Below are 19,121 nucleotides of genomic sequence, written 5' to 3'. Positions count from 1 at the left end.
GGAGTGGCGGCGGCGGAGCGCAGGGGGCAACGGTGGGGCCCAAGGCGGGTGCCAGGCCCGGGAGGGGGTGGGAAGCCAGCAGGAGCAGGAGTGTGGCCAGGAGTGCAGACGGCTGACTCAGGGCGCCAGGTGAGGGCTTGGTTTACATGGGGCTCCATGGGGGGACCCACCTAGAGACGTCCCCCTCCCCCAGCTGACAGGGTAGGCAGACACCAGGGGGCAGCGTGAGGAGAGGGAGGCCTTGGAACCAGCAACAGTTACCTGGATGTGACCCTCAGGGCCCCTGAACTCCACGAGCTGGGGGCAGATAGGGGATGGGCAGGCCCAGAGGATTTCCCCATTGCCTTCTCCCACAAACACATCACCTGCATTCCCTGCCCTTGGAGACCCCCGACCAAGGCAGTGAAGACCACTGGTGACCCTGAGGTTCCGCCCTGCCAGCGTCGGGCCCCTGTGCAGCTGGGCACACCGGATCACCCTCACCCTAGCTCTGCCCAGGACACATCGTCTCTGAGCCAAAGACCTGGGCTGGAAAGCCTTGGAGAGCGCAAGACCCAGGCAGCCAGTCTAGTCTGGGGCCCCCACCCCCGCAGCTGTTGCTCCAGCAGCAACTAGTGACCCCTCCCTCCTCGGGGGACAGATGACAGGACTTGCCCCAGGTGGGCAGTGAGTACCCGGGAGCTGCCCGGGACTCCAGGACAGGAGACAAGAAAGCATGGATCTGAACCAGTTGTCTGTTTATTTTTTGGAAAGCACGTCTGCTGGTTTGGGCCAACACCTTTGGCCCCCACAAGGCTGGGGGCCCTGAGAACCGAGACCACCCTGAGCCCGCTGACAAGCAGAGAACAGCCGCCCAAACTCAGGGCCATTAACAGTACAAAAAGTAACAAAACTGAATTTGTGGCTTTCTCTCCCAAGCTTTGAAAGGTAGCAGTCCGGGCTATAAAAGTCTAGAAGCGTTGCGTAAGAAGTGTTAAATCTACAGCAAATACGTCTTGTAAAAACTCAATAAATTATATATATAGATATATATAAACTTGTAACATCTAATATCATCTGAACCTGCATGCAGGGCTGCCCCCCCCGCCCCGAAACTGCCTCCCCGCCTGGAACACATGGCAATTAGAAGAACCTGTATGAAAATACCAGCTTGCTTTGAAGTCTAAAAAAATAAATCTCCTAAAGAAAAATCCTATAGAAATCTACTTCTCCTGCAAAAGAAGGCCAAAGGAAATAAAATATCCCCTCGGAATCATCTCGAACTATTAACGACCCTTTAGGGTGCCAGGGAGCTGGCTCTGGCCTTGGGGTGTGGGCTGGACACACCCTCAGCAATGCCCCTAAACGAAGCATAAACCATCTCACTGTTAATAAGTTAAAACTTAAGCCTCTGCCGTGCAGCTGGCTGAACGCTAGGAGCCTGGGGAGTGACGGGGACACAGGCTCTGGGGGTCGATAAATAGCTTTACAAACATACAGGTCCAGGAACAATTTTTAAAACAAAACTGCGGTGCCAGAAAAGCCCCTCCAACCTCTGCTGGTTTTTGCGTCTCAACAGCGAGCCCCCAGGGCGCCTCGCTCGACTAGGGCACCCCGGCCCCTGCACCCTCAGGGCCCCGTGCCTCAGTTGTACCAGCCTGCCTTCTTCCATATAGATATTTATATATATATGTATGTGTATATCATATACACAGCATCTATTTATATAAATGTACACTCATTTCTGGAATAAACCTTTCGGATAGAAGTTAAAGGCTCCTGCCTTCAGGTACCCGTAATTTCAGTCTCTGAGGGTCAAGGTGGGAAGTGGGGAGGCCTGGAGGTGGGGAGCCGCTAACACTCACCCCAGGCGCAAGGTGCCACTTGGGTGGGAGGTGTGCCACACGGGGGCTTCCCTGTAGGCTCAGCTTGGGCACTTGGAGGGGGGGCCTCAGCCCACTCTGGACACTGGAGCCCGGCCCGCCCCGATGCTCCCTGTGGGGTGGCAGCGGGGGTCAGGGGAGCCTGGGGAGGGGCCCGGCTCCCTGCCCTGAGGGGCCCCACGGGAGGAGCCCCTTACATTCTACGTCCGGTCCACCGGTGCTGCCGGCCCAGGTGGCCAGGAGGTCACCGTACAGCAGGGTGGGCATGCCGGGGACCCCGAGCACACACGAGTGCACACATGCACACATGTGGAAGTTGTCTGTCCATCTGTCCACCTGTTCCAGGTCTTGAGCCCAGGCCGGTGAGACCCGTTGGTCACGGCACACCAGCGGCAGCACGGCAGGCTGGGGTCCGCTCTCACGTTGATGGGGGCTTGGCCCGCAGGCCGCGGCCCTTCACGTCCGCGAGCCCCCGCTGCCTGGCGGGGCCGGGGGCAGCAGGTCATGGGCGAACACGGAGTCGTCCCCTGAGGAGCCGGAGCTGGGGGTGTCCTGGCCGCCCGGCGAGTACTGCTCGAAGGGCACCGACAGGTCGAGGTACTCCTGCGGGCGGGCCGGGGTGGGGTTGCGGTCAGTGCTACGCCACCTCCAACGCCCGAGCTGTCCAGGCCCGGGGCGGGGGGTGGGCGGGGGGCGGCAGTGGGGCCCGCACTCACGTCGGTGGATGTCACGGTGAGCACGCGGTCCAGGTCCTCCACCAGCTGCTTGAAGGTGGGCCTCTGGGAGGGCACGGCGTGCCAGCACTCGCGCATGATCATGTACCTGCGGGCGGCACTCAGGTGGGCCCTGCCCTGCGCCCGCACACCGTGCCAGTCCCCCTCCCTTGGGAACAGCCTCGAGGCCGGCCCTCCCCCTGCCCGGGGGCGGGGCTCAGTGGGGGCCCAGCGGGGTCCCGAGGTGACAGGCGGGTGCGCGCGCTCACAGATCGTGCGTGCAGTTGGCCGGCTTGTCCATGCGGTGGCCTTCCTTCAGCAGCTTGAAGAGCTCCTCCACGGGGATGCCGGGGTACGGCGAGCCCCCCAGCGTGAAGATCTCCCAGAGCAGGACACCGAAGGACCAGCTGTGGGCGGCGGGGGCGCGGCACCGTCAGCTCACCCTGCCGCCCGCGGTCCCCCGTGCATGGGGAAGCCCCAGGACAGACCCCAGTGGGGTGCAGGGGGCTACCGATGGTGGCCGGCTCTGCCCCACAGCTCCCCGGCCCCTGCCCTGGTGTGGCCTGTGCCCCGCCCGGCTCCCCACCCCACCCCCGCCCGGGTCTGGGGGCCACATACACGTCACTCTGGTGAGTGTAGACGCGGTCAAACAAGGCCTCGGGCGCCATCCACTTCACGGGCAGGCGGCCCTGGGAGGAGGAACGGGGCTTGTTGACCGCCAGGCGCCCTCCCGGCTTGAGTCCCCCACCCTCCCCAGGCCGGGCTCACATTGGTGGTCTTCTTGTAGTAGTCGAGGTTGTGCACGTCGCGGGCCAGGCCAAAGTCCGCGATCTTCATCACGTTGTCCTCGGTCACCAGCACGTTGCGGGCGGCCAGGTCCCTGTGGATGCACTGGGGACAGGACCGGGGTTGAGGCGGTCGCCACCGGCTGCTCCCTCCGCCCCCCGGCCGGCCGGCCCCGCCAGTGCGCACCTTCTGCGAGGCGAGGTACTCCATGCCCCGCGCCACCTGGTAGGCGCAGGAAACCAGGTCCTTGAAGGTGAGCTGCTCCTCGGGCAGCCGGCAAGTGTCGAAGGAGTAGTCCGTGCCCGGGGGCCGCCGCGCCCGCAGGTACTCCCGCAGGTTGCCCTTGGCCGCGTACTCCACCAGCACGTACAGGGGCCCTGCGAGCACCGGGGTCTCAGAGGGGGCTGCACCTGGGGGCCGCCCGCCGCCCGCCGCGGGCCCAGCACCCACCGCCCTGCGTGCAGGCGCCCAGCAGGTTGATGATGTTCTTGTGTTTCCCGATCATCTTCATCATCTCCATCTCGGACACCAGGTCCGACAGGTCCTTATCTGTGGCGTCATCTGTGCGGGGAGAAGGTTTTGTCAGGCTGGGCCGCCCCAGCCTCGTCCAGGCTCCCCTCGCCACGTCCCTCCCTCACCTTTCAGCATCTTCACCGCCACCGTGACGGGCTTGGCAGCCCGGTCCTTGTCGATGCCGATAGCCTCCGCCATGACCACCTGGCCGAAGCAGCCCTCCCCGAGAGGCTTGCCCAGAGTCAGCCTGGCGGCAAAAGCAGAGAAGCGATGAGCACGCCCGCCCGCTCGAGGCACTGTCCCAGGCAGCCTGAGGTGCAGTGCCACCGCCTCCAGGAAGCCCACCACCCTTGCCCCGGCGACCATGCTCGTGCTGGTGGAGGACCTTGCCCCCACCCCCCCACCCCGGCCTCTGGGCCGGTGAGAGCACTTCCTGGGGCGGGTCCTCCCCGCCACGCCCCAGCCCCATCTCCGGCAGTGGCCTACCTGATTCCCATCTGAATGCAGCCGGGTCCGAGTGGGGCCCCTCCCCACCACCGGCCCCCACCGTGTGTGCGCCCCCCGCCCCCCCGGGCCAGGGCCCCAGGCCTTCGCACACCACTGACCGGGCCCGGGACAGCTCCCACTTGGGGTCGGCGGGCAGCTCGAGCTCAGAGACGTTGGCCAGCGCGGGGCCCTCCCCCGAGGACAGCCGGGCGATCCGCACCAGCGGCGTGTTGGAGCTCATGGACGAGCTGGACTCCAAGGACACCTGCTTGGGTCAGCAGGGGCAGGTTGGTGCTGCGGGGCCGCACGGCCAGGGCGCGGGGGCGAGGGTGCGGCCCCCTCGGACCGTAGGCCGAGGCCGGGCCTGGGATGGCTGCCTGACTCCTGCACAGCACTGAGCGAAGACTTCTAAAAGGTTCTGTGCCCAGAGTGACCCGGCTCTGTGCGGTGACCACAGAGACCACTGAGGGCTCGGCGCCCCCCAGGGCAGAAGGGCTGTCCCCGGGCAGGCCCCAGGCCCCAGGCCTTGACACTAGGAAGGGGACTGAGCGTGGGAGCCCGGGAGGCCGGGGCAGGGGCACGGGCGGCTCGGAACCTGGTATCTACTTTCTGTTACCTGTCGCTTGAGCGGGAAGCGGGAGACCTTGTGCACGGCGGGCGAGCCCAGGCCCTTCTTGGGGGGGCTGCGCAGGCGGCAGAGGGTCACAGCGGCCACCACCAGGATGAAGAGGAGGAAGCCCACCCCGTAGCTGAGGACACCTGCGTACACACTGCCAGCCTCACCAGCCTCCACCAGCTCCTCCTCAGCTGCAAAGACACGGGCGTTGGGGGCCTGGCCCAGCCTCTCAGGAGCCCCCGCGGGCCGCCCTGGGCCGGGCCGGGGGCTCAGCTCCCCTGGTGCGAGTGCTGAGGCCTGAAGGGCCTACTCGTTGAAGGTCCAGCAGCCAGAAATGCCTGGGCCAGGAGGGGCAGACCCAGGACAGAAAGAGCCCAGCGGAGCCAGCGGCACCCTCACCCGCCACCCGGGAGACACCAAAGCCACCGTATCGGCTGCGGGGGACCCCGTTGGGATGGGGCGCTCAAGGGAGGCCCTCTGGGCCAAGACAGGGCCGTGTGGGCTCTGTCCCCATACCAGGCACAGGGCCTGGCTCGAGGGCTCTGCGGTCCCCTGCCTGTCCCCGATGGCGTTGGCGTGTCCCGAGCTGCAGCCCCGAGAGGACAGGCGCAGAGCGAGCGCAGCAGGAGCTGGTACCTGGCAGCACCACCAGCCACGCAGAGTGATGGGAAAACCCGATAGAATTGCCCGCCAGACACGTGTACTCCCCCGCGTCCTCAAAGGTGACATTGCGCAAGGACAGAACCTCTAGCTCCTTGTCGGTGGTGTTAGCGCCCGCCGTCTACAAAGAAAGAACAGAGCGCGATAGGAGAGCGCCAGCACCTCCCGCGGGCACCACAGCCAGAGTCCACGCGGCGACGATCCAGCCAGGCTGCAAGGAAAACGCCGCCACCACCACCACGGCCACGGCCACGGCGGCCGAGGGCCCCCTGCCTCGTGCGTCCACACCGAGCCTGAAGCCAGTCCCTCCACCGGCAAGTCCTCTGTCCCAGGTGAGCCAGGCGTGCGACCGGCAGCACAGCAGGAGGGGTTAGCGCGCACCAGGAGGGGAGGCGGGCGGGCAGGCGACAGAGAGACGGGCAGGAAGTGAGCAGCAGCGGGAGCAGGGGCAAGAGAGAGGGATGGAGGGAGAGCGCGAGAGCCGGAGCAGCGGAAGACAGGCTCCGGCCCGGCCTCGGGGCTGAGGTCCTCCGGGCGGGGGGTGGGGGGGAGGAGTGCGCACGGGGGTGCAGGCGGGTCGGCACAGGCCACGGGGGCTCAAAGCAGGCGGTCACGGCGGAGGCCAGAGAGGCGGCGGCGCAGATGTGGCCACGCCAGGAGCAGAGTGTGAGCTGGGGACGGGGCACGAGCGGCAGGGCGTGCGGGTGGGCGCAGGGCCAGGGCGTCGGAGCTGGAGCTCGGCGTGCCAGGCAGGCATGGGACAGAGTTGTTACCTGCTTGGGGCCCGTGAACACGCAGCCAAAAGGCCTTCTCAGCCACGCCTATGAAATTGGAGGCTCGACAGAGGTACTCGCCCCCGTCGCGCTCGGACACATTGGCCAGGCGGAGGCGCGCGTCGGCCTCCACACTCTCACTGATCCACGACTGCAGGGACAAGAGACCCGGCTCAGGCGCGGAAGCCCCGCCGGGCATGGAAGTGGCCGCGCAGGAGCGGGCCTGTCTAGACCCCAGGCTCTGAGGCTCTGAGACCCCCAAGGAACGGATGGGCGGACTAGGCTGTGCCAGCTAGGAAGGCTGCCTGGAGGCGGCTGTCGTCTCCGCGGATGCGCCTTCCCCTCATCCACCCCAACAGCCCGGAGCGCAGCCCTGGCTGGTGGCGCTCAGAGAGGCCCTCCCAGGGCACTGGAGCTGCGCACCGCGGGGGCCCCGGCTGCCACACGGCTGCGCCGAGAGCACCCGGCACCGCCCCGCGGCTAGCCTGGACCCCTGCTCCCGCCCCGCAGGCCCATCTCGTCTCTAAACAGATGTTTCTCTTTGGGCTGCAAGTGTCGCAATCACCCCAACTCGGGGCCACCCCCGGGGCCGTGGGAACAAAGCTCAGGCGGTCCTGCCCTGAGGGCCCAGCGGGGTGGGCGGGTGGCCGTCTGAAGGCAGACAAGGGCGCAAGGACACAGGGCTCACTGTAGGTCCTGGCGTGCCGGGCCGGGCCCCACCTCCCGAGCCGACCCCCCGCTGCTTCTCGCCGCAGGTCCAAAGCCTGTGCCCCGACCCCCGTCCCGTAAACACGACAGGCCTCCTGCCTGGGATGCCCTCCCTGTCCCCGGCGAAGGGGGCCCCCGCGGGGCCGGGCCTGACGGCTCACCTGCAGGAGTCCCCCGCCCCCAGCCCGCCTGCCCCACCCAGCCAGCGGCGCGGCGGGGCCCACCTTGAGCACCGTGACATAGGGCGTGCCGTCGGGCCCCACTTTGCTGCCGTTCACCTCCACGTGCTTGAGCCACTGGATGTGGGGCTGCGCGTCGCTGTACACCTTGCAGTGGAATTCCACGTCGCTGCCCAGCACCGCCGTCTGGTTGGCGGGCAGCCCCGCCTGCAGGATCGGCCGGTGCGGGGAGCGCTCTGCGGGACGGGGGGCGCTCAGAGGCTGCCTGACCCGCGCCCGCTTGCCGCCCGCACCCGCCAGCCCGGGCCTCACCCAGCACGTCCAGAGTGTACGTCTGCCGGATGCTGCCGAACTTGTTCTCCACGACGCACGTGTAGTTGCCGCGGTCCGAAGGCACCACGCTCTCCATGACCAGGCTCCACTGCTGGTGCCGCAGCTGCAGGTGGACACGGGTGAGCGGACGGCGGGCTGTGCCCTGCTGGCCGGCACCGAGGCCCCAGCGCCCCCCGCCGGGCCCACCTTGATGCCCCCGATGCGGTGCTCGCCTCGGAACTCCTTGCCGTTCTTCAGCCAGGAGATGGACGGGGTGGGGTTGCCGGCGGCTGGGCAGCGGAAGCGAACCGTGTTGGCCGCCGGCACCGCCAGCAGCTTCTTGTCCATCCGCTCGGGCCGCGTCCAGTAAGGGGCCCCTGCTGGCAGAAGGGCACGGGAAGGCTGTGACCAGGGTGGGAGTAGAGGCCTGCCTGCCCCGCGCCAGCCTCAGTCTTCCCTCCTGTGTAGGAAAGGTCGGCCTTTTGAAGACCCCTGCCTGGGCTGGACGAGCCTTCGGTGGCCTCAGTGCCACCTCCTGGCATTCAAAAGCCAGGTCCCCTCCCTTCCCGTCCACTTCCCTCAAGCGCCTCCTCCAGCCGAGAGGACCCCGGGCGCCACACCACGGCCCAGGAGCCTTCACGACGCAAAGGTGTCCTCCCAGGGGAGCACCCACCCACCCAGGCAGGCCCACCAGAGGGGAGACGCAGCCCGCAGAGGGACCAGGTCACACCGGGCTAGGAAGCCCGGCTGCATGCACGGGCAGGGCCAGGCCTCGGGAGCTCACCAGGAGGCAAGACCCAGCCACCCGCAGAACCCGGAGCCTTGAGACCGGCCAGGAGCCACTCTCCACACCATGGGCGCCAGGTGGGGACGCGGTGAAAGGGTGTCTGGGAGGCCCTGCTCCCCCATCCTGTTTTCCAGGACCGTCCCACCCCCACCCTCACAGCCCAACTGGCTTTTCTCCCTTGGGGCTGGGGTGAGGCTGCATTCCCACCACGGGGAGGCTGGGTGGGTGTCCCCAGGAGGGAGGGAGCCTTTCCCCGCGACCCTGCTGCCACCCGTGCAGCCACCTCCGAGAGGGTGCCGAAGCCCGGTGGGGAGCAGTGTGGGCAGGCGCCGGGGGTGGCGCCTCCAGAGCTCTGGGGGCCGGTGTCAGAGACCCCAGGGTGGCCCGGGGAGCCCGGCAGGGAGGGGCCGTTCCCTGGCACTGGAGACCGCGATGCCTTCAGGAAGGCAGCTCTGCCAGCAGCCCTGCTGCGTGGCCCTGAGCCCACTCAGGAAGAAAAATGCCAACCCCCTGCCTGGGATGGCCAGGGCGAGCGGGACACACAGGGGACAGGCGAGAGGCGGCGGGGCGCCCACCAGGCCCTCACCCCCGTCGGGGCATCTCAAACTCAGCTCCTCCAAAACCAGACGCCACCTCCCTGAGCCGGCCCCCGCCCGCTGCTCACTGTTCCAGGCGCTGTCACCTCAGCCTGTCACCGGAAAGCACTGCCGCAGCCCCTTCAGTGATGTGCCGGGACCTGCTGTCCCTGCTGCTCAGCGCCCCCCCCCCCCACCCGCACTGTCTCAGTCGCCCCCCACCAGCCCTAACCCCTCTGTCCGCTGCCGCCTGCCCTGTCTCAGCCACATGTGGGACGGGCCACCTCGCCCACAGGCCTCACTGCCCCGGCCCCCAGTCCCCTCCCCACAGCACGGTGCCCCATCCCACCCGTCACCTGCCACCCGGAGCCCAGAGCTGGGCACGCATCGCCACCACCCCACACTAAGGGGCTCCCACGGAGGTGGCCCCCAGACCTCGGTCTCTCCCCTGCCTGGTGAGCAGGGCCCCAGTGGGAGGTCGGTCCCCAGCCCTGGGCAGCCCCGCGCGCCTGGAACCCGGCCTCACCTGTGTCTTCAGCTTCGTCTTCCCCATCTTCATCGTCTCCTGAGGACGGAGCATCTGTAGCGCAGGCCAGAGGGAAATGTGGGAGGTGGTCCTGCAAGCAGGCAGGGGCCCCTCACTCCGACGGCGCCTCCCGGGGGCCTCCCCTCCCCCAAGGCCACCAGGACCCTCGGGAGCGTCGTGGGCCCCAGCAGGCCCTACCTGTCACGCGCACGGTGAAGTGGCACAGGACACTCTGCGTGAGGCGCTGGCGGCAGCTGTAGGCCCCGGCGTCCTCATGGGAGGCATTGAGCACCTGCAGCCGCTGCGGCCCCACCAGGATGCGGTCTGAGGGCGCCAGCCCCACGCCGTCCTTCACCCAGATCGTGGGCCCTGAGGGAGCCCCCGCGGGCCAGTGGCAGCTCAGCTCCACGGTGTCCCCGCTGCCAAAGACCAGCTCCTGCTGGCCAGGCTCAGGGCCCGGGACCTCTGCGGGCAAGATGGGGGCCCATGAGGCAGGCGCCCCCCAAACCAGGGGCGCCGGGGGGAGGCTGGGGCCTGTGGGGGCTGAGGTGGGCCCAGGAGACGGAAGAGCCTGTGGTCCTGCCGACTGTCCCACAGGGCTGGGCGCGGGCACTGTTCGTAGTGCCACCAGGTCTCCGTCCCGAGGACGACCCTGCTGTGGTAGTGCTTATATAGAGGACACGCGAGGAAGCGGGAGGGGCCGCTCCAGTCCAGCACTGTCTGTAGACACGGAACACTCCACTTTCAGAGTGTCCAATTTTCCTTTGATTCTTTTCAGTGATTTAGAAATGCAGCATCCGCTCCGACCTCACGGGCAGCAGCGAAGCAGGAGGTGGGCGTGCTGTGTTTGGCCGACCTCAGCTAAAACAGAGGCTCGGAGGTGGGGACGAGCGGGGTAGTGACAAGACAGTTCATCCCAGGAGGGGGTTCCCACCTGGTGCCCCCCACCCCTCATCTTGGCTTCAAAACCAGTTCGGGACCCGCCCAGCCCCAGAAGGGAGCGCCGCAGTCTGACAACACCAAGCCTTCCAGAAGAGCCCCAAGCTGATGCCGGCAAGGCCAGCCCAGAGTGGAGGCTCTCAGGGGCATGGACAGCCTGAACCCCGACTCAGACTATACCTCCGCAGTAAATCAGAGAGAACACATACCCAGAAGAAGGCTAGAAATACACAGACGTGGTACCAGTTGTGGCCAGTGGGGTGAGGGGACCTAGGACCCCTCATCTTACAGATGGACACAGGCGAGGGGAGGAAGACCGCAGACTCGGCTGGCGGCGAGGCCAGAGCAGGCACCGCCAGGCCAGGCTGAGGAGGCCCGGCCCACCTCTCCCCGCAGGTGCCGAGAAGTCGGGGTGGAGGGTCCTTGCCGAGGGCGGCTGTCCACTGTGGCCCCTGCGCCCCTCCCCTGACCAGTGGCTGTCCAGGTCCCAAGGGGCCAACAAGGCCTGGGACCCAGGGGCTGACCAGCCCCCCCAGGCCTCCCTGCCAGAGCTGGGCAATGCACAGCGCAGGCAGGCAGCCTGGGCTTTGGGCCCGGGACAGGGGTGGGTGGTCCCACCACGCAGACCCAGCTGGGTCGGTCACACCGTTACTTGTCATTCTGCCGACGCACGGCCTAGATTCGAGGGCCCAGCTGCCCGTTCTGGCCACGCCAGTCCCTGGCTCCTCTGACGGGCCCCATTCTGCCCCCCACCTCAGGAGGTTCCACAAGCTCGGCGCCCACCAGAAGGGTCCCTGAAGTGCCCATGGGGTCTGCATTCCCAGGGTCCCCACAATCAGGGGGCTCCTGGCTTGACTTTCAGACCCCCAGTCCCGGCCACAGTGTTATGTGGGGACCACCCAGTGCCGGGAGCCGGCTGAGGCCCCCCAGAAGGCCGAGAACAGGCTGGCTGCGGCTGCCTCAGCCCCAGGCCCTGGCCCAAGGGCAACAGTGGTTGGTTCCGGTTTGGTCTGGGTGGCAAAGGCAGGTCAAGCCATCCGCACAAGTATTTGCTTCAACCTGGTCCAGCAGGGGGCTGGGAGGACCCAGCACTCCGCCGAGGGCCAGCCCCGGACCTGCCCAGGACCCTGCTCCACTAGGTGGCCGTAGAGGCCGGGGACCTCCGGACCAGGGCAGGGACGGCAGTAGCACCTCCACTTCCTGCAGATCCAATCCACTCCGCGCCACAGAGGACCCGGGGGAGACCAGGCAACGCCAAGGCGGGGGCGGCGGTGGTGTCAGGCGGGGGGACACAGAGTGACGGGCAGGGCCCGAGGGGGCACTCTGCCTAGGGGCTGTGGGCTACTCAGCTCCCACCACAATGGCCTCAGGAAGGAGGCTTTCTTGATCAACAAAAGGGGGCCCGTCCACACCCACACAGGCACTGGCGCCACACACGTGGGAAGACAAATGTCCTCTGTGCCATGGTGGGTGCCCACGTGCCATGCGGGGCTGGGCAGAGGTGGAATGTCCGCCCCCGTGGGTCCCACAGCACCTGTTCCAGCCTGCACCCCCGCCAAAGTCCTGAGCTCGGTGAGGGGGCCGCCAAGGGGTACTGTGTCCTGGAGGGGCCGAGCTGGGCCTTCGGGCACGTCTCCCAGGCCCAGAATCCTCCTGAATCTGCCACTCACGGGCCCCATGACTCAGTTTCCCCCACTGGCAGGCCAGGGGGGCCACCACAAGCAGTTAAAGCACTGGAGCCGGTGAAAATAGGGGGCGCGAGACCCCCCTGCCCTAGGGCTACACCCCAGGATTGATGTCCACCAGGCCGCAGCCGGAGTGGTGCCAGCCTGCTCCGGAGGGCCGCGAGCCCTGCTGGCGGAACTCGCTCCCGGTCTGGGGTCACTACAGTTGAGACCCACTCAATGCATGTGGGGTGTGCAGGGGTCGGGCCACCCTCCATGAGAGGGGCCTGGAGGAGACTCCAGGGAACAAGCATCAAATCCAGACCCGATTCAGAGGAGGCGCCTGGAGCTGACGGCGGAGGACGAGCAAAGCCCTCTGGCTCTGGATGTGGGTGAAGGTCTCTGATGCCAGGTACATGCTTTAAATAGCCGGGAGGCGCGCCCCAAAGGGACTGTGAAGTCATGGCCTTCCTGCCTCCCCAGTCCCCTCCCCACCCGGAAACAATATGAAAAGTTTCGTAACAAAGTGAGGAAAAGAAAGGGGTGGGATCCGGAGGCCTGGCGGGCTAATGAGGGCTTACAGGATTATCCAGCCTAATCCTCCAGCAACCCTTCCGTTATCCCGCACAGGCGAGGAAACTGAGGCTGCAGGAAAGCAACCAGAACCAGGGTGGGCAGCCAGCAGCCTCGGGCCCAGCAGGGCCTGGGGTCAGGGAGCCCCCCGGTCCCCCAGCCTGAAGAGGCTCCTCACCGTTCATTCACTTGTAAATCACTCAGGCCGGCCTGGCCACCCGCTCCCCCAAACCGGTACCTGGGCAGACGCCCCACCTACCTCCTCAAGGAGACCCCTAGCTCCCCTCTAGGTTCAACTGTAAAATGGGGCGCACCAGGCCCCAGATAGGGCCCCAGGTGGGACTTGAGGGCCTGGGGGGGCGGGGGCACCTTTGGCTCAGTGCAGGGGCTCAGAGGCCAGAGGTCCAGCCTCAGGCTCAGCGCAGGTTAATGAACCACCCAGAGGCCCGCGGGGCTCAAAGTCCAGCCCCGAGGAGGAGCAGGTGGGGGAGGGTGCCGCCAGCGCCTTCCTGGGAAGTACCCTCACCCCCCGAGGCCCCTCCTGGCCGGGGGGGGGGGGGCCCATCAACCTTCCTGCCTGGCGGGGGCCCCCGCCGGTGGCTTCGTGCGGAGATGGAGGCCGCCCTGGCGGGGCCTGGGGTGGCCAGGGCAGTCCAGCGGCGGACACCTTCCCCAGTGTCCGTGACCCCTGCCAGCTCCGGCTCCGTAATTTATGTTCCCCGGGAAGTGCCAGGCTGGGACCTTTGTAAATTTCACGAGGCCTTTGTATTTTTACTGCCTGGCCCGTGGCCCAGCTCCTTCAGGAACCGGATTAGGTTTATTGACCTATCAACTCACTACCTGTTTCACCAACTTTACTGCGGGGACAGGGGCCCCGGTGCGCGGGCACCGCAGCCCCTGGGGGGGTCCTCAGGACGCTCTACCCCAGGCCCGCATCTGGTGGGGGCGCTGCCAGTTTCCCGAGGCGGGGAAGGAGGGGGCCACTGCCCCACCTCCGCGCCGCAGGGGGTCCGGGAGGTCTGGAGCTCCGCCCACCGCCCCCTCCCCCGGGGCTATTTGACATTCCCCGGCCGTAGGGAGTAATATCTTTATCTGAATGCGAATGCTAATTCGGGGCTCCCCCCGCGGCCGCCTATTCTGCGCCCCTGGAAGCGGGGGCCGCCCTAGCAAGCGCTAAAAGCGCGCCCTGACCTCCCGACGGCCTCTGTCACGCCGCTGAATGACACGCACATTCAAGCGCCGAGCCCACTTTCATTCATAAAAAAATGACATTGTTCCGGGAGGCCGCAGCCGCCGCCGGAGGAAGGGGCGCGGGGGACGCAGGGAGGGGCGGGCCGCCATCTGCCTCCGTCCAGCCCGCGGCCGCCGCCTCCCTGGCACTGCGCGCCCGCAGCCGCTCGACTCACACCTCCCCGCGAGGCCCGGCCGCCATCAATGCGCGGTCTGTGGCCGCGCCGAGGTACAAAGGAGCGGCTGTTCGGGTCTCGCCCGGGTGGGGCGTGAGCTCACCGGGCGAAGGCCTCCCTCCGCGCCGCCGCGGGGCTGGGGACAGCGGTGCGCGCAGCCCCCTCGCCCGCGCCGTTCCTCGCCAGCGCCCCGGAGTTGGCGGTCTCCAGGGGGCGGGCTCCCTACGGCCTCCTCTCTCTGCCCGGCCGCCGCCGGGGGCCTGGCAGCGCGTGTGCGGGGCGTGGGCACCCGGAGCGCTCGGCCGGGCGCAGCGTGGGTCAGCGCGCGCTGCACCTCGAGGGCCTTGTGCGTGTGCGGGTCAGGGCCCGGTGCCAAAACGCGCTCCCGCCCCGCCCCTGCCCAGGCTCTACGGGCCCTCCTCGCAGACCCTCGACGTCCCGCTGGACCTTGACCGCCAGCGGGGTTCCGCGACTCCACATCGCTCGGACATCCGCCCTCTCACCTCCCGGCCCCCGCCTGGCGTTCGCTGCACACCCCTGGGGGCAGTCATCTTAACTCACACGGCATGAGAGCTGGGTGGGGGGAAACGGAGGCACTAGGTGTCACCTGGTCATGCAGGCCACTGAGGGGCTGGGGCCCGGCCCCGGGCTGACGCACTCTCATACCCTCCCTCCAAAGTCCAACCTCTCGCTTTGGCTGAAGCTGGCCACGAACTGGAGCCCGAAGGGGGCTGGGGGAGAGGCACCAACAGCAGAAACTGTCCGTCAGTGCAGAACCCGCGGAACAATGGGAATCGTGGAAACGCAGTCCCCGAGCCCTCCCGACAGCGCCCGGGAGCAGGCTGCGCCCCACTGGGGAACCGCTGGGGGCGGGGGTTGCGGACGCCACCGCGGTGCCCGGCTCGCCGCCGCAGCCTCGCACTTGGGTGGCAGCCCTGCGGCTCCAGGCGCCCCACAAACTGCCGCGCCAGCTCTGGCCCCGATCCCCGGGGAGGGAGGGCGGCAGAAACCCGGACGCTGGCCCCGCTATGCCAGCCCAGAGCAAGCCCTGGGGCCCACTCAGATCTCCGGCGCCCCACACCCACCCAGGCGCCCGTTCCCCGGCCCCGACGCTTCTGCCTGCCGGGGCCCAGTGCCCCTCCCCAGTACCCGTCGGGTCCTTCCGTACCTGCTGCTCTCCGCACGACGCGCTGCTCCATGCCCGGGGACCCGGAGACGGCGCCGGTCATCACGACTGCCACGGCCACAAAGAACGCGAGGGCGCAAGCCGGGGCGCCCATAGCTGGGGCGGGTGTTACGACGTCCTCAGGCGGCGCGCGCCAGCATGCTGCCCCCCATGGCCCGGTTCTGGCACCGGCGGGAGGGCGCCACTCGGGAGTCTGTTGGAGGAGGCAGGCAACTCGTTACTCGGGCGTGCAGGGGCGGAGGCGGCGGTGGCAGGGCTCCTGCGCCCCGGCCCCTCCGATCCCCGTCCGCCCCGCCCGCCGCCGCCGCCCAGGGCTCCCGGGCCGCCTGGCGCCGGCCGCCGCCTCCCCGCCGCGGTCCCTCCCTCCCCCTTCCCTCCCTGGCTGCTGCAGAGCCCTCCCAGGGCGGCGGCGGCGGCGGCTGCAAACTTTCCAGAGCTGGAAGCCCGCGCCCCGGCCGGGCCCCGCCGCAGAGACCGCTCGGGATCCGAGCCCGCCGCGCGCTCTGGACCTGCCGCGCGCCCGCCTGGTCCCCTCGCGCCCGCCGGGTCCCCACGCACCAACCTGGCAGCAGCGGGCGCCCGACTCACTGAGCGCGGCTCTGGCTCGCGCTCGCTGCCCGCCTGCCCAGCGCCTGCGCCCCGTCCCACCGGCCGTCGGCTCGGCGGTGCGTCCGTGCGCCCGGCCGAGCTGGACCGCGCGGCGCCAGCTGCCCGCGCCGCCGCCGCTGCCGCCGCCGCCCCCGCCGCCGCCGCCGCCGCGCACTGAGCCCGGGCTGCCCGGCGCGCGGCAGCCAGTGGGGGCCGGCCTGCGCCCGCCCCGCCCCGCCCCGGCCACGCCTGCTCTGGCCCGCTCGGGCGCGGGGACACGCCCCTCCCCTGGGGCGGTCCGGAGGCGGGGCCGCGGCTTGCCTCGCCTCTGCCCGCGGAGGGGATTAGAGGGGGCGGGGCGGGGCGGGGCGGGGCGGGGGCGCCCGGCGGTCTCGGAGGGCGTGGGAGCCCGGCTCCGCGGCGAGGCCCCCAGTCGCACCGCTGGGCCCTGCACTGAGGGCGGCCCCGCGCGGGGCGGGCGCACAGAGAGCCCGAGCGCAGGCTTTTATTTGCACAGCGCGCAGTGCCGGTAGCACCCGGCCGCCCACCAGGGGCTCAGGCCCCGGAAGGCTGGGAGGGAGGGGGCGGTGTAGAGAGGGTGGTCTCTGTGGGTGAAACGTGTCAGGGAGGCTTCATAGAGAAGGAGCTGCACAGGCTGAGCCCGGAGGCGTGAGCAGCACGGAAAGCCTGGGGGCGAAGGACACTTCTGCCTGCCCGCCTGGGGTTGAAACGCTAGGGGACTCCGGAAGCTGCGGGCTCGCCCCTATGTTTATTAAGCGACTGTTGCACACGCTTTATTAAGCGACTGGAGCTCAGCTGCGTGAGTGCCTCGCCAGAGAGGCTCACTTACCCCCACTACCCCAGGAGGAAGAAGTTTGGAGATGGGGTACTCCCCAGACATCAGAATGGAGAGCAGCGCTGGGGGGCCCTGGGTGGGGGATGCCAACCCTAGGGCTCGGAGGAAGACCGAGGGGGGAGCTGGTGGCAGAGCCTGAGCTGCCAGGGATGTGCGGGCTCCTGAGGCGCTGCAGGGCAGGAGGACCCATTGTGGCTGTGTCTTCTGTGTCCCCCTTCACAAGGAAGAGAGCTCTTCTCTCACTTTCAGGCAAGCCCGGGGGGGCGGGGACCTACAGCAGCCAGACAGGGGAGAGGGTGACCTGGCTTGGGTCTGCGCTGCCCCAGCCAACTGCCTCTGGCCCACCTGGCTTGTGGCTTCTTGGACTCAGTTTGCTCATCAGGGAAATGGACAATGAAAGCCCCTGTGTGAACTGCTGCTCCTGCCATCCCACAGCTCCGGGTGCAGCCTCTGAGGCTAGACCTCAGGACCCTGGAGGTCCCACTCCTCTGTGCCCACCCGACAGATGAGCGCCTCTGCTGTATGCTGCCCTCGTTGCCTCCTCTGGTCAAACCCATGTCCCCCAGACTGGCCAGGGGCATCATCAGCTTCTGTGTGGGTCTGGCCAATGGGCAGCACGAGAGGGAGATGGGCACTTCCGCTGTTCCTGAAGGGTGGGTGTGAGCCCCACTCTTCCTCCAGTGACAGGCCTCCGTTGACCCCTGGGTACTAGACACCCTGGATTCCTTTCCTAGGGCTGCTGTCGCAAATTTCCACAAACTAGTTGCCTGAAATTTAGTCTTTCCCCGTTCTGAGGCCAGCAGTCTGAAATCAGGGTGGGGCCATTCCTCCCACCTGCTCCCCCCCCCCGGCCCCGCCCCAGGCTCTAGGGGAGGATCCTTCCCGCCTCTTCCCGCCTCTTGTGGTTCCTGGATCCCTTGGCTTGTGGCTGCGTCGCTCCGATCTCTGCCCCCATAGTCACATGGCTTCTCTTCTGTTTTATAATGACACTTGTCATCGGATGTAGGGCCACCCAGGTAATCCAAGCTGATCTCCTGATCTCAAGAGCTTAACATAATGACCGTAAAGGATTCTTTTTCCAAATGAGGTCACATTCCCAGGTTCCGGGGGGTCAGGACATGGATCTCCCTTTCGGAGGCCCCCATCCTGCCCTTCATACACCCCACAGTGGCTGGTTTCTTTGGTGCCGCCCACAGTTTGAAGTGGTCCCTTCGCTGCGGCCTGTTTCCAGGGGCACTGTCTGGTGGCATTTAGGTCAAAGTTCAGGAGCATTTGCACGGCTCTAGGCTGCTGACTCTGCCCGATTGCTTCCAGGGGGTCTGAGCACTGCCTCTTGCGAACCCCGGAGGAGTCGCTGCCCATTTTGTCCCGCCCTCGCCACCAGGGGAGGGAATTGCTTGAAGGCAGTTTTGTTATTCTTGACAAAATAATTTTATTGTTCACAATTATTGTTTCCAAGCCAGCCCGTTCAGCTGGAGCCAGTTGTTCCGCGGGGCCTTCCCCAGACGCGGGGCGAGCCGTCGTTCAGTGCGCCTGCGCCCGGTTCCCCAGAGCTGGGCGAAGCCGCCTCTAGAGGAGCCGTTAGTAGCCACTGTTTCATCATGGCCCTCTTGACAGAGCACTTCCCCCAAGACCCTTCTGGAACGGCCTGGCTCAGTCCTCCTGGCACCCCGGTGCGGTAGGCACTCCTCGGGCCCACTGGAGCCCGAGGTGTGGTGTTGACACGCCCCCCACTCCCCCGCGAAGTCCCCACCCCATCTCCCAAGGACCGCAGCGCGGGGAGCGGAGGTGAGGCTGAGGGCGAGGCAAGAGTGGGGGTCTGACGGGCAGCCCAGCCCAGCCCAGCCTGGTCGCTGAGTCAGAGCTGGGCGGCCCGGCTTGTTGGGGCTTGTGGTGGTGAGCGGGCTGCTGTGTGCCCTGGGCACTGGGATCACAGCAGGCTGTCAGCAGCCAGCCCTGCATCTGCCCCTCCTTACCTCCCCTTCCAGGCCTGGGCTGACGCTGGGATCACGGCGGTGGTGCGCTCAGCAATGGGGATGTTCCTGGTGTGGACTGGAGTCTCCACCCCGCCTGCCATTCTCAGCACTCCTGGCAGGCCACGGCTGCCACGGTGCCCGATAGGTGCCCATCGAGGCTGGAGCCAGGCCTGGGAACCGGGGCAGGGGGAGCCCTGGCCAGAGCTTCCTGCTGAGCCCCCCTCAGGGACTCAGGATGGAGTGCCTGGCCCAGGGAGGGGCTGCTGGTGGGAGCTTCTCTCGGCCCTGCCACAAGGCTCAGTGCAGGAATGGGGGAGACTCAGGCCCCAAGGGGGCTTCAGGTCTCCTGTGCCCAGTCCACTTCTCCAGGAGGCTCTTGGGACCCCCAGTGGGGGGCTGCTTGGTCTTCCTGGAGCTCCCCACTGCTGTCAGGGTCC

General features: G+C 67.6%; 1 protein-coding gene across 8 annotated transcripts; it reads right to left on the bottom strand.

Moving 5' to 3' along the window:
* Positions 1-731: 731 nt before the first annotated feature.
* Positions 732-15,975, bottom strand: FGFR3 (fibroblast growth factor receptor 3). 8 transcript variants are annotated; one of them, XM_082838796.1, is made up of 18 exons: positions 15,827-15,975; positions 15,247-15,457; positions 9,695-9,961; positions 9,497-9,550; positions 7,816-7,988; positions 7,609-7,732; positions 7,342-7,532; positions 6,410-6,560; positions 4,977-5,167; positions 4,480-4,628; positions 4,000-4,121; positions 3,812-3,922; positions 3,548-3,738; positions 3,344-3,466; positions 3,194-3,264; positions 2,845-2,982; positions 2,579-2,684; positions 732-2,465 (listed from the first exon to the last, which is right to left on the bottom strand). In XM_082838796.1, the coding sequence occupies exons 2-18, from the start codon at positions 15,356-15,358 to the stop codon at positions 2,319-2,321; spliced, it is 2,421 nt and encodes an 806-aa protein (XP_082694922.1). In that variant the 5' UTR covers positions 15,359-15,457; positions 15,827-15,975; the 3' UTR covers positions 732-2,318. The 8 variants fall into 8 exon arrangements, with proteins under 8 accessions (XP_082694922.1, XP_082694919.1, XP_082694923.1 ...); XM_082838793.1 differs by lacking the exon at positions 15,827-15,975 and having other exon boundaries at positions 4,480-4,625; positions 15,247-15,449; XM_082838797.1 differs by lacking the exons at positions 6,410-6,560; positions 15,827-15,975 and adding an exon at positions 5,613-5,757 and having other exon boundaries at positions 15,247-15,449.
* Between the last annotated feature and the right edge of the window lie 3,146 nt (positions 15,976-19,121).

This window comes from Leucopleurus acutus (assembly GCF_964270905.1).
Source record: "Leucopleurus acutus genome assembly, chromosome: 4".
NCBI lineage: Eukaryota > Metazoa > Chordata > Mammalia > Artiodactyla > Delphinidae > Leucopleurus > Leucopleurus acutus.
Note: the sequence above shows the minus strand (reverse complement) of the source record. Positions and strands in the feature narration are given on the sequence as shown.